The following is a 13,712-nucleotide window of genomic DNA, read 5'->3' as shown; positions in this document are numbered from 1 at the left end:
TTGTGAGGTGAATGAGAACAGATACTATTAGCAGCACTACTTTATAGATTAGTACTAAACCCACTTCAAGATCCCTTTGTCCCTTAGCCCTAGTCCACACAGACGAGGCACTCCATAGAGACTGTTTATCCCATGGCTGTTCCATCGGCTCGGAAAGGAGGGAACTCCAAGAGCTGGGAAAGAGGTCATCCCGGGGTTGCACGGTGGCCACTTAGGTTTTGCCTTCTGCTTCCTAGGTGGTGAGCCATGGGCGACTGGAGTTTCCTGGGAAACATCTTGGAGGAAGTGAATGAACACTCCACCGTCATTGGCAGAGTTTGGCTCACGGTCCTCTTCATCTTCCGAATCCTCATCCTCGGCACGGCAGCTGAGTTTGTGTGGGGCGATGAGCAGTCTGATTTCGTATGCAATACCCAGCAGCCAGGTTGCGAGAATGTCTGCTACGACGAGGCCTTTCCCATCTCTCACATCCGCCTCTGGGTCCTGCAGATCATCTTCGTCTCCACTCCGTCGCTGATGTACGTGGGGCACGCGGTGCATCACGTCCGCATGGAGGAAAAGCGGAAGGACCGTGAAGCGGAGGAGCTGTGTCAGCAGTCACGCAGCAACGGGGGCGAGAGGGTGCCAATCGCCCCGGACCAGGCCAGCATCAGGAAGAGCAGCAGCAGTAGCAAGGGCACCAAGAAGTTCCGGCTGGAGGGCACGCTGCTAAGGACCTATGTCTGCCACATCATCTTCAAGACCCTCTTCGAGGTGGGCTTCATCGTGGGCCACTACTTCCTGTACGGCTTCCGCATCCTGCCCCTGTACCGCTGCAGCCGATGGCCCTGCCCCAACGTGGTGGACTGCTTTGTGTCCCGGCCTACGGAGAAGACCATCTTCATCCTGTTCATGCTGTCCGTCGCTTTTGTGTCCCTCTTTCTGAACGTCATGGAGATGAGCCACCTGGGCATGAAGGGAATCCGGTCTGCCTTCAAGAGGCCCGTTGAGCAACCACTGGGGGAGATCCCTGAGAAGTCCCTCCATTCCATTGCGGTTTCCTCCATCCAGAAAGCCAAGGGCTACCAGCTCCTGGAAGAAGAGAAGATCGTATCCCACTACTTCCCTCTGACCGAAGTTGGAATGGTGGAGACCAGCCCACTTTCAGCCAAGCCCTTCAGTCAGTTTGAGGAGAAGATCGGCACGGGACCCCTGGCAGACATGTCACGGGGTTACCAAGAAACCCTGCCTTCTTATGCTCAGGTGGGGGCCCAGGAAGTGGAGGGGGAAGAGCAGCCGGTAGAGGAGGCCGTGGAACCCGAAGTGGGAGAGAAGAAGCAGGAAGCCGAGAAGATGACCCCAGAAGGGCAGGAGCCGGTTGCAGTGCCTGATGGGGAGAAAGCGGAGACCCCTGGAGTGGGGAAGGACGGCGAGAAGGAAGAGCTGCAAGCTGAAAAGGTAGCCAAGCCAGGGCTGTCGGCCGAGAAGGCGCCTTCACTCTGTCCAGAGCTGACAACCGATGACAGCAGGCCCCTGAGCAGGCTGAGCAAAGCCAGCAGCAGGGCCAGGTCGGATGATCTCACCATATGAAGTGGTGCAGAAGAAAGACACCCACCTCCCGCTAATACAGACCGAGATAAAAAAAGAAAAAAAAGAAAAAAAAAGCCAGCTGGTACCTATATACTTGGAGCCTTCTGTGTCCCGTGGGTCACCCCCGCCCCTAGTTGGATAGATGCTGTTCTAGAACAATGCATGCTGTACGACTAGGAGACTGCCTTTCCCATTTGTATGGACTACCAAGGTAAACCCACTGTCCTAGTGAAGTTTCCAGTTTCCTGTGCCTGCCCTGGTCTTCTGTCCCAACTGCTATGGGGTCGGGGGCTTTGCTCTCCTCCTCGTTTCTCTGTGGAAAACCATCAGGTCAGAATCGTGGTTACCTCATAACCTTTTACTAGAATTGCCTCAAGCTCGCTGACCCAGCACTTCCCTAGCAGAAGCCACCGACCCTACATGAGTGATCTCAAACCCCAAAGCCTACGGGATCCAGGCTGGTCATTTAAATAGCTAAAGTGGCCCTGCTCTAATATGCTATGATATAATATATAGAGAGAGGTAGGGCTATGAAAGCTGGACAGCGGTAACAACATCTGGCTGCTTCCCGACAATAGTTTCCTGGATACCTGGACATCTGTGGGTTTTTTTTTTTTTTTTTTGTTTTTTTTTTTTTTTTTTTTTTTAAGAGAAACCAGAAATTCAAACTATAATTGAAATTTCAGCAACATAATTTTAAATACAATATGTGGACCAAATGCAATGTATCCAAATTTAACCTGTTGGGGTATCAATTTGCAATATCAGTTTACATTAATGAGCCCAGATTTGCCTCACATTTTTTTTTTTATGGTCTTGGCCTATTTTTGTGGTTTCCCAACCTCATTTTATCAATTTGAAATGTTTTAAGTCGTCAGTCCAGGAGATGCCCAGAGTTCTTGTTGGCCATTCTGATGGGTCACTGTGCTCCAGGTTTAAAGCCACAGAGCCTTTGTGTCTGCAAGAATTCTGCCCTGAGCACAGTAAGAGAAAGAGAGAGAGAGATATCAAACCTCTCCCTGTAAAATGAAAAGGCTTTAGGCTTTCAAGCCCAACCGCAGTTCTCTTCCCTGAAGCAACAAAAATCCTTTTTAAAAATTCTCCTCTTCCATCATCAGTATTCAGCCTAAAATCTGCATCTCCTTTTACCAGGACTGGGAGCAGAAACAGCTCCAAGCTGGGGGACGTCGGCCCACAGCCTGTCCTGAGGAAGGCAGCTCTCAAGCCTTGTTCAGGTGGAATGGGTACCAAAGGCTATCAGTGGGGATCTGACAGGGGAAGAAAGTACCTTACTCTGTTACCTATGAACTGGATACTCAGTCAGTATCCAATCCACGCTGCATCACTAGGGACAGAGACTAAAGGGGAATCACATGGGTCTCATGCCCTATAAGCCTTAAACCAACCCACCTCAAACACTGAGTCCAGTCAGGGAAAAATGTAAAGTACACATGCATATTTCACACAGGAAACAACTTTACTCAATTGATTTCCAGAACAGATGATAGATAGATAGATAGATAGATAGATAGATAGATAGATGGACATAGATATAGATAGATAGATAGATAATAGATAGATTAATAGATAATAGATAGATAGATAGAAGATAGATAGATAGATAGATAGATAGATAGATAATGCAGATAAGATCAAGTAATGGTGACCTTAATACCTACCTATCTGATTCTTATAAAAAGAGGCAGAAATTCATCATGGGCTTTGCATCCCACCCAGGACAGCTATGAATGTAGCTCCACACAAAACCATAAACTTACTGTCTTAGTTTGGGCTACTGTTGCTGTGATGAAACACCATGACCAAAAAGCAAGTTGGGAAGGAAAGGGTTTATTGGCTTACACTTCCACATTGTCATCCATCACTGAAGAAAGTCAGGACAGGAACTCAAACAGGACAGGAACCTGGAGGCAGGAACTGATACAGATGCCATGCTTATTGGCTTGCTTCTCATGACTTGTCCAGCCTACTTTATTATAGAACCCAGGCCACAAGCCCATCATCATCATCTGGGAAAGGTTTTTTCAACACTCTGGAAAGCACCCTCATTTCAATATATTTATTCTGGATAAGCCTCCAAAAACTGTCCCGCCCTATGAAAATTAACGTTCTTACTGCGTGGTGCCACGTTCTAAGCCAAAGCAGTTTCAAACATAAATTCACAAAAAGGTTTGTTTTCCTTTTTTATATGATTATGCCTAGGAAATCTGCATTTAAAAGAGAAAGATTAACTATATATTTATCTAGAAAACCAAAGTAGCAAAAAACTTTCAATGGAGTAATGTATCAGGAATAAACAGTTGAAGAGAAGGAAGAAGCATTTGCCTTCTCAACATGTGACTTTCTGGTTCCCGCTGAAATCTTACCGCTGCCAGGTAATAAAGCCCAGCCCAGACCTTTTCATGCACGGTGAGAACAACAGCAAACATCCCAAGCCTGAGAACCCAGAGGAATCTTGACCCTCATAGGCTGCCCTATTGCCTCTACAATTGTGCTGGGGTGGGGGGGGGGCTCAACTAGGACCTGATACAAGAGGGGTGTGGCTCAGTGGTCGAGTGCTTGCCTGGCAAGTGTAAGGCCTTGAGTTCAATCCCCAGTGCTTCAACTAAGACCAAATTAAAAAGAAAAGAAAGAAGGAAGGAAGGAAGGAAGGAAGGAAGGAAGGAAGGAAGGAAGGAAGGAAGGAAGGAAGGAAGGAAGGACAAAATCCCGTTTTAAGGCGACACTGGCAGTTCTACTTGGAAGCAGCTGCCGAGCTGCAGGGGAGGGCTGCTGGCCTCCTTGTCTGGGCTGGACGTCAGTGTGCATGAAGTATTCCCTCAGACGAATAGTGCCTCGCGCCACTGCCCACACCTCTTCCCTTTTGGCTTTCCCCACCAAAAGGCGTCTATGTTGGAAGAAACAGACACAGGCGCCCGACACCTGGGATTTTCTTCCTCTTTCTGCCAGTTAGTTTCTGCGTCATCATCGTCTGTTGTCCTCTCTATACCTCAGTTTTCCATCTACAGACGGACGATGGCACTCGCCGCCTGCCTACCTCCAGGGGTATCCTAAGGACCAAGGAGGGGCTGCCACGCCCGGAGCCTGCTTTATGGTGCCACTTCCTGAGAGGTTCCTCCAACAGCAGTAAGACAGAGTGGGGAACAGGTGGGTGGCTCCCATCTGCCCCCTCAGTTACGTGGTGAGAGTTCTTCAAGGCAGACAGTCTAGAAGCCAGTTTCCTCAGAAAAGACTCAACAAAAATTTGATTCCATATAATGACCGTGGACAGATGGGCAGTTACTTAAATGATTGGAATAAAGTTCCTCTTCAGCTGTCACAACGCTCCTGTCAGGTCCCACGCCGAGGTACCTGTGTGTCTGTGTTCTTTGTGGTGCCTCCTGCTCTCTGTCTGGGGGCAAATAATCATGACTAACCCATGAGTATGATGCTTCTGGGTTCTATTAGGACCAGCTTTACTTCCAAATCATTAAATAAGCCCTAGGACACATGGTCCTACCAATAAAAGATGCCTTGACTAGCAAGATAACAGAAGCGTGGCTCCTTCCAGGGGAGAAGGGCTAATGACTTGAAAGCAGTCATAACATCACCATCGGGGGAGGTCTGCACCAGGAAGGCTAGAGTCACTCAAAGCTCAGTTAGAGAGGTCCAGGCTTGTCTGGGTAACCCCTCGCATCTGGGGCTTTGTCAAAAGAACTGTCTGGCTTTCATGACTTCAGCCCTTAATGTTCAGGTGACGCATCCAACATAACATTGAACAAATATTCCTGAAGGTCAATATGGCTTGGAAACGCGTAAAAATCACTGACATTTGTGAGGTGTGGTGGCTGTTTCTGTTTAACTCTGGGCATGCCCACTGGTTATTCCTCTGCTCTCTATGACAGTTTTCTCTAGGTCAATAGGGAGTATAAGCCCCTCCTTCACAAGGTTTAATTCTTCTTCTCAAAAACTTACTAATGTGGAAATAAGAAGAAAAGAAAGAAGGCATCGTCCAAACCGTAAGATCATATTGTAAAGTACATCCTGAAGCAATGGTGCTCGTCACTCCTGAACAGTGCACAGCTGGTTAAACCAAGAGACTGATAAGAAGTGAGACAATGAGGAAAACAAGGGGATGGTCCCGAAGTCCCACGAATCACGTTGCAGACAAAGAACATCTTGAATCGCATGAGAATCCATTGCTGCAAGCGATGCCCAGGGGCTCATCTTACCAGAGCTCGTGTACAGAGAAGGAGGGAGGTGTCGGCCTTTGAGACTGACTCAAGGCAGAAGAGAGAGGCGCATGCATACAGGAACTGCTCAGCTGAAGCCACACGGAAGACAAAGGAGAGGACCAGTGCAGACCGCCGCTCCTCTTCAGTTCCTGAGGGGGCGATGGGCACGTGTGGGCTAAGAATGAGCCCAGGACCCCAATAGCACCTCCCATCTCAACCTCCTCCTGTCTGCCTCTGCCTCCAAACTAGCCCTTTAAGATATCATGCGCAAATGATCACCCAGCAAGAGTTAGTACAGTCTAGATAAAAAAGTGTAGGGACAGGTTGGATGGAAAACTCCTCTGAGTATACATATGTTCTGTAAGATGTAGTAGTGTGTGCCTAGAAATTATGATGGAAGAGACAGGGAGCTTTCCCTTTCTTGAAATTATTGTAGTTATAACTAAATATGTCTTTGGGGAGGGGAGGTAATACAGGAAAGGTATCTCTGGATCCAGCAATTGAGTCAGAAGAGAGAAGCCGTCTGAAAGACAACTCGGTCTCCACCGCTTTTGACACTGCCTCTCCCAGAACCTGAGAGAGGATGCCACTGGACTCCGGCGGTGGCCACCAGGTGGAAGTGGACAGGCTAGAGTCTCCAGTCTCACTGCCTTCAGGATATTTCCAGGACAAAGAACCAATTCTAGAAGAATTCAGAAATGTGCCTGGAGAGAAAAGGAAACAGCTCTGTTGCCTTCTCTGTGTGCTTTCTTGTCCATCTGGGAAACAGGAATAAAGAATAGGCCAAGAGATGCAGTCAGACTTCACTCCACTGGGAAATGGCTCCTGAGTGGCATCATGGGGATGGATAGTGGTCCTGTTCTTTCCAACCTTCCCCATTCTTGTGTCAGAACTACTAACTACATGTTAGATCGTTAACAAAACAAATAAAACTAACTTGACTTTTAACCACCTTTGTTTTTTTCTCTTGACCTATAACTATCAAGTAAAAAGAAGGCCTCAGTTTCTAATTGTTATTCTTGGAGTTGGGGTCCCGGGAAAGGAAGGGAACATGGTATGCTAGTGAATGATTATAGCTTTCTTAGAGGTAAAGAAGCCCTAGCTTGTGGGTTTTCTTACTTGATTTGTGTAAATTTACCCACCATTATCAATTCTGAGCTACCAGTATGCTATCACTGGCAGAGTCATGAGATGTCTGTAGCACATTATGAAGTTTCTCTTCCATACAATGTATATGCAACATTCCGTAGATACAAATAACCTCAGTGCTACGGTTTGAATGCCCTCAACAGTCGATGTGATAGGAGGCCTGATCCCCAGGGTGATGGTCCCCAAGCAGCTGGTGGAACGTTTAATAGGTGGGGCCTCGTAGGAAGTCCTGAGGTCATTGGGGGATGAAGTCATTCTCACATGACGCCATGGAGGTTCTCATCTGACCCCTCCATAGTTTCAATGTGACCTCCTGATAGTTCTTCAAAAGAGAGGGGTACAAAAGGAAAAACGCTGGACCTCCCAGATATCTCTATTTCCTAGCTTGAGATATGACTGCTCACTCCAGCATACGCTTTTACCATCGGCCATCTGCTGTCTGCCACAGAGCCCTCAGCAGATCTGAGCTGACACAGTCTTACACCATTGAACCTCTCAGACCGACGAGCTAAACAGCACTGCTTTCCTTTACTCATAGCCGTGTCCAGTTCTTTGTTGAAGTGGTGTAAAGCTGGCCCATGTACTAAAAACTAATAGCAAAATAAATAGGAGGCCTTGAGTATACGCTACCTTTATTCCATGTTTAGGTTTATGCAATTTAATTGTTAATAGTGAGTGAACTGAAGAGCTGGCTTACAAAATTCCTGAAAATTCAGCGAACGACTTGCTTGACAGCTTCAGGCTGCTCCTAGGTGAAATGAAGGAGAATATGGTTCAGTCAGTGCAGAAGAACTCTCCCAGGCAGCTGAGATTCGCTCAGTACGTGTCCTCTCCTACTCTAGCAGATCTTAGGGAAAAACAAAAGGCGCACCTGGTTAGCCCATGGAGAGAAGCAAAAGGATAATGTGTGTTCTCGTTCTTGCCCTTGAGAATTTAAAGAAGAAATAAAATGGTTCGTTGAGTATGCAAATGAACTGATAGCCAGGTTAAATTAGTCAAAAGCTTCTGTCTGGGAATTATCATGTCTCTCTCTCTTGTCAAAACTCTTCAGTCATTCCTCATTCCCTACCATGACTGTAGCTTGTGCCCAGTCAGAGAATAGCTCTCTTTTTACCTATTGATATTCTCTTCTTTTATGACATCTCGATTTACCCACAGGAAGCACCCTTCTGCGGTTGGATATAGAGTTGGTAGTCGTCCCCCCCCCCTTATTGTATGCGTGTGGGTGTTTTGCCTACAGGTGTGTCTGTGCCTCAGTGCACACAGTGCCTGAGGAGGGCAGGAGAGGGCCTCGGATCCCCTGGGATTGTGAGTCACCATGCGGGCGCTAAGAATCGAACCCAGATCCTCTGCAAGAGCAGCCAGTGATGTTAAGTGTTGAGCCATCTCTCCAGCCCCTCTTTATGGATTCTTAGTTGATTTCCTGGGTGGAGGTCAGCTTTGGGGATCCGCTGGGCCAATCAGACAGTCCCTAAAATGTCACTCGTGTGTGGAATAACAGAGAGTGAAAACTGGTTGGGATTCATTTAAGATGGCACAAGCCCCTGAATATCCAGATTTCCAGGAAATACCTGGTTCTTCTTTATTCAGACTATGGTTTTTAGCCTTCCTTCAATTTGCTAAGCGCCTCCAGAGTTTCTCCTCTCTCTCTCTCTCTCTCTCTCTCTCTCTCTCTCTCTCTCTCTCTCTCTCTCAATTTAACATAGCCCAGTCACTTGCAATTGCTTGCCTGCAGCAATCCTACATGATGTACCACCTTGTAGCCTCATCCCACCTCCCTGTGCATGCATTTGCCTTAGTCTGATGGAACCAACATCTAGTCTCCAGTACAGATAGTTCTGGCACACAGAAACAAATAAATGCTGTATGTTTCAGATACGTGTCTCTCTGTTTGTGAACTTCCTCACATTCTAAGAAAAAGTTAATTGCTACTTCCTTTGCAGACCTTTGATAGCCAGGAACCATTCTGTTGTCCTTACTTACCAAAGTTTTTATTGGGTTTCGAGAGATGGCTCGATGGTAAAGGCACTTGCCACCAAGCATAAGGACCTGATTTTGTTCCCCAGGACCTCCGTGGTGGAAGGACAAGTTGTCCTCTGACTTCTACAAACATGCTGTGGTGTGTGTGTGCATGCTATATGTGTAAGAGAGAGAGAGAAGAGAGAAGAGAGAGAGAGAGAGAGAGAGAGAGAGAGAGAGAGAGAGAGAGAGAGAGAGGACACTAAATACATACATGTAAATTTTTAAATGTGTTTTAATTTACTAGGTAAGGGATTTTACCCTAGTTATCACTACATATCGAGTACTTGCAACATAGTTACATTTGATGAATACTTAAATGAATAACTGAGACCACCCAGGGCAGGAATGAGATAACTGGCCAGGCTCTCCCCAGCAACAAAGCAGGCTGGCACTAACTAAGGCTGTATCTAAGAAAGTGGTTCCCTAACGGCCCCAGGGTTCCAGGCTTGAAAGCAAACAGGTTTCCTTCCTCATAAATAAAGGAAAAGAGATTTGCATACAAATTCCTGGATGTCAGCAGAGAAATCTTGGTGGCCACATGCTGAAGATATTATCCTTTTACTTCGCTCCATGGGCTAACCAGGTGCGCATTTTGTTTTTCCCTGAGATCTGCTAGAGAAGAGGAGACATGCTGAGCACATCTCAGCTGACTGGGAGATTCCTTCTGCTCCTCTTTGAATCATATCCTCCCTGATTTCACCTAGACAATCCTGGAGCTGTCAAGCAAGTCGTTTGCTGAATTTTTGATAATTACTAAATACACTTAAGCATATGGTGAATTAAATGTAATTGTGAGTATAGTTACAAGCTACAACTTATATATTAATTTTTTTTTTTTTTTTTTTTTTTTTTTTTTTTTTTTTTTTTTTTTTTTTTGGTTTTACGAGACAGGGTTTCTCTGTGTAGTTTTGTGCCTTTCCTGGATCTCACTCTGTAGACCAGGCTGGCCTCCAACTCACAAAGATCTGCCTGCCTCTGCCTCCCGAGTGCTGAGATTAAAGGCATGCACCACCACCGCCCTCTTACTGTACTTTTTAAAGGTGTGAAGTCCTAGATTATATGAACATAAACTTAGGAACTGTGGATGGAGGTAACTCTGGACACCATCTTAGGAAGATGTTATCCTTGGACAACTAGAGATCAGAGGGTCGCCATGCCTACCAATTCTCATTAGTTGAACTTCTAGACATTGCCTGAATAAAAAATTAAATCTTTCTTGTATAAATCCACTGAAATATTAAGATTTATGTTACAGTAGCTATCATGATATGTTTATAGAAACTGATACATTGAGATTAAGTTAGATCTGTAACAAAAATTCAAAATCCATAGTTTGCTTTAGTGAGTAGCAAAGAAACAAAATTCAAGGCTACACAATAGACTCCCAGATAATTCCACACAAATATGCAGTAAAAATATTACTTGTGATGATTTATATATTAGTTACATATTGCTGTGTAATAATCATTCCAAAACATAGTGGATTCAAAGAAGAACACATCATCTCTCAGCCTTTCTGTGGGTCAAGTCAGGAGCAGCCTGGAGATGTCTTGTGAGGCTACCTAATTTGATGCCTTAGTTTTTTCAGCATAAATGTATTGGTGGGACGTGCTGTTCTCAAAGACTTGACTGCTATGGTGGGATCCATTCACTCAAGTGGCCACCTGAGAAGCAAGTTGATGCTACCAAATTGGTCCCTTCCACTCAGGCCTCTCCAGGAAGCTGCTTAAGTGTCCTAATGACCTGGTGACTGATTACCCTGGAACAAGGGACCCAAAAGATCATCTTTGGTGACCTAACCTTGGAAGTCATACACCATCTCCTCCACCATATTCTATTGGTCATTCCCCTCAGACTGCTCCAAATACCAGGGGGAGAATAAACTAGAAATAACAAGATTAAGTTAACCAGGAAAGGAGGAAATATCTGCTGACATCATCCTTCTTCATGGTCCTATTAAATTTCAAGAAATAATGAGATGTCTATAGGACACTGAGAATGAAAATAGAACCCAGGAACTCCAAATAGATAAAATTTCACTCAGGAGTCAGTGCAACTAAAAGATACTCTTGGGCCAGTGAGATGGCTCAGTGGGTAAAGGCATTTGCCACCAAGTTTGATGACCTAAGTTCGATCCCCAGACCCACACGGTGGAAGGAGACAGCTGACTCCTACAGGATGTCCTCTGACCTCCACGGGCACACTGTGACACTAGCACACACATGTGCACATACAAAATGAATGAACAAAGGAATTTCAAAATAAACAAGTAAACAAAAGAGACTCTAAACTGTACAAAAACATAAAATAACTGCAAAACATCTTCAAAGAAAAAATTATCTCATTATTCACTCAGGTCAAAGATAAATGTTAAAACAGCCACAGAGGCAAAGTATACAGGAAGCAAATGATAATTACTAAATACATTTAAACGTATGGTGAATTAAATGTAATTGTGAGTATAGCTATAAGCTACAACTTATATATTAATAATTCTTAATATACTTTTTTAAAGGTGTGAAGTCCTAGACTGAGGAACTGTGAATGGAGGGGTTAAGAGAGAAGGAGAAACGTGAGAAAGCAGAAGCACCTGATTTCCTTAACTCACAACAGCTTGCTTCTGTTAGCAGATGGGAAACATAGGGTTATACGTGTTACTTTAAAGCAATCTCTTTGCCTTCTAAAGTTCTAAAATCAAGAAACACAGTGTCTGCACAACAAATAAACAAAAGACACAAAATAAGGAGACCAGACTCATCAAAACAAAAATAAATGTTAATTCTCATTGATGTAAAATATGATAGCCACAACGACATAGTGTGAATCATTTACGCTGAAAAAACTAAGGCATCGCGTTAGGAAGCCATCAGAAGTATGAACAGAAAGACAGTAGCTCTGAGACTTGACCACGCCCCTCGGTCTTGGGCAGTGGGTAGAAGACAAAACTGCAGAAGCAATTGCTGGGGTGGACGGCAGACTTCTCACCCACAGTTCATCAGCCACCCACTGCTCTGCTGTGGACGTCCACAGCCTCAACACCGCAGCCACAGGAGCTAGCTGAAGGAGCTCAGTGTGTGTTCAGGGATTTTGGGGACACACATACCGAAAGGTCCTTGCCTAGAGAAAGTTGAAAGTTTAGATAACTATTACTTGTGGTTCACAGTCTTTGCTGCGTAGAAGATGGCCAGGGAGCTCAGTCAGTACAGTATCTGCTTTGCTGAGGCACCCCTGTAATCCCAGCCCTGGGGAGGGGGAGACAGGAGGATCCCCTGGGCTCACTAGCCTGCAGTCTAGACTAGCTCCAGGCCAATGAGAGACATTTTCTCAAAAAAGATGGATGGAGTTTCTGAGGATGACGTTCAAGGCTATCTCCTGGGCTTTACACACACATACATAAGCACACACATGCATTAAAAATAATAAATTATTTTGTCACATAATTCATTATAGCGAACAATACAAACAGCATCAAACATGTAGACTGAGGGACTGGGGAGATGACTTGGTAATAAACTACTTGCCATGAGAGCATGCAAACCAAAGTTCAGATCCCCTGTACCCTAGTTAAAAAAAAAAAAAAAAGCCAAGCTGGGCAGCACACAACTGCAATCCCAATGCTAGAGAGTGGAGACAGGGGGATGTCTGGGACTTGCTGGGCACCGAGTCTAGTCAAACTGGCAAGCCCCAGGTTCACTGAAAGATGGAGTCACTGTCAAAATAATGAGATGGAGGACAATGGAGGCGACAGGAAGGTACTCAACCTTGACCTCTGGTCTCTACGTGCACACATGTGCACACATACATAGGAACACTTTCCCCTCCCCATGGATGTAGATTAATTACATCATGGCATTACTCAACGTTGGAATGTTGTTGAGTTAATGAAAATGAAAAGGTTTTAGCATGAGAAAATGTTCATGATATGTTTCTAGTTGAAAACTATATGACAAACTATTTAATTGCCTTATTTCAAGCTAATGTGACAAAATACCATAGATTGGGTGGCTTAAACAGCACACACTTATTGGCCACAGTTCTGGGAGGCTGCAAGTCCAGAATCAAGGTCCTAACATTGTCACTTCCTGGTGACAGTCCTCCTGCCTTACAGTCAGCTGCCTTCTGGCTGTATCTTCACATGACAGGATGGAAGGGGAGAGGGGTAAGGAAGGGAGAGGAGAGAGGGAAGGGAGAACATGCATGTTCCAGTTTGCGTACCTCCCTGTGGTGGCATTAATCGTGAGAGTGTCATCCCTGTGACTTAACCAAACTTAATTACCCCACAAAGGTCTGCTTCCAGATACCATCACATTAGGGCTTCAGCTTGAGAATTGAAGGGAGGCACTGCACTCACTGGGGTCCATTTTGTGGGAAATGAAAAGGTGTATGGAATGGTTCTACATCAGGATAACAAATCACGGCTCTCTCAGACTTTGAGATAACACCAGCATTGCACCTCTTTCTAATTGTCTTGCCAAAGTCATGGCACTAAATCACAAACCATGATAAAGGTAGGTGCTTATCTAAAATGAGTGAATGCCTGCCGACATCAGGAACAGGAAGTACTAGCAGTAGGGAGAACATTCTGTCCCACCCAGGCACAGAGGACAGGTGACCAGATGTTCAGAACGGTCCCTTATTGTTTCTCTTACTTATCAATTTCAACTTACATATTCAATTTTAAATTTCATCTATGTGTGCTTCTTTTTGTTCACAAATTATATAGATCAAATTAATTAGGCA

The 13,712-nt window shown here is 45.2% G+C and overlaps 1 protein-coding gene across 1 annotated transcript; it reads left to right on the top strand.

Moving 5' to 3' along the window:
* The first annotated feature begins 241 nt into the window (after nt 1-241).
* Gja8 (gap junction protein alpha 8) lies at nt 242-2,150 on the top strand. Its single transcript, XM_028854073.2, has one exon. The coding sequence runs from the start codon at nt 247-249 to the stop codon at nt 1,567-1,569; it is 1,323 nt and encodes a 440-aa protein (XP_028709906.1). The 5' UTR covers nt 242-246; the 3' UTR covers nt 1,570-2,150.
* The last annotated feature ends 11,562 nt before the right edge of the window (nt 2,151-13,712 follow it).

Source organism: Peromyscus leucopus, chromosome 6 (assembly GCF_004664715.2).
Source record: "Peromyscus leucopus breed LL Stock chromosome 6, UCI_PerLeu_2.1, whole genome shotgun sequence".
In the NCBI taxonomy this organism is placed as follows: Eukaryota; Metazoa; Chordata; class Mammalia; order Rodentia; family Cricetidae; genus Peromyscus; species Peromyscus leucopus.
This window is presented reverse-complemented; position numbering and strand designations above follow the sequence as displayed.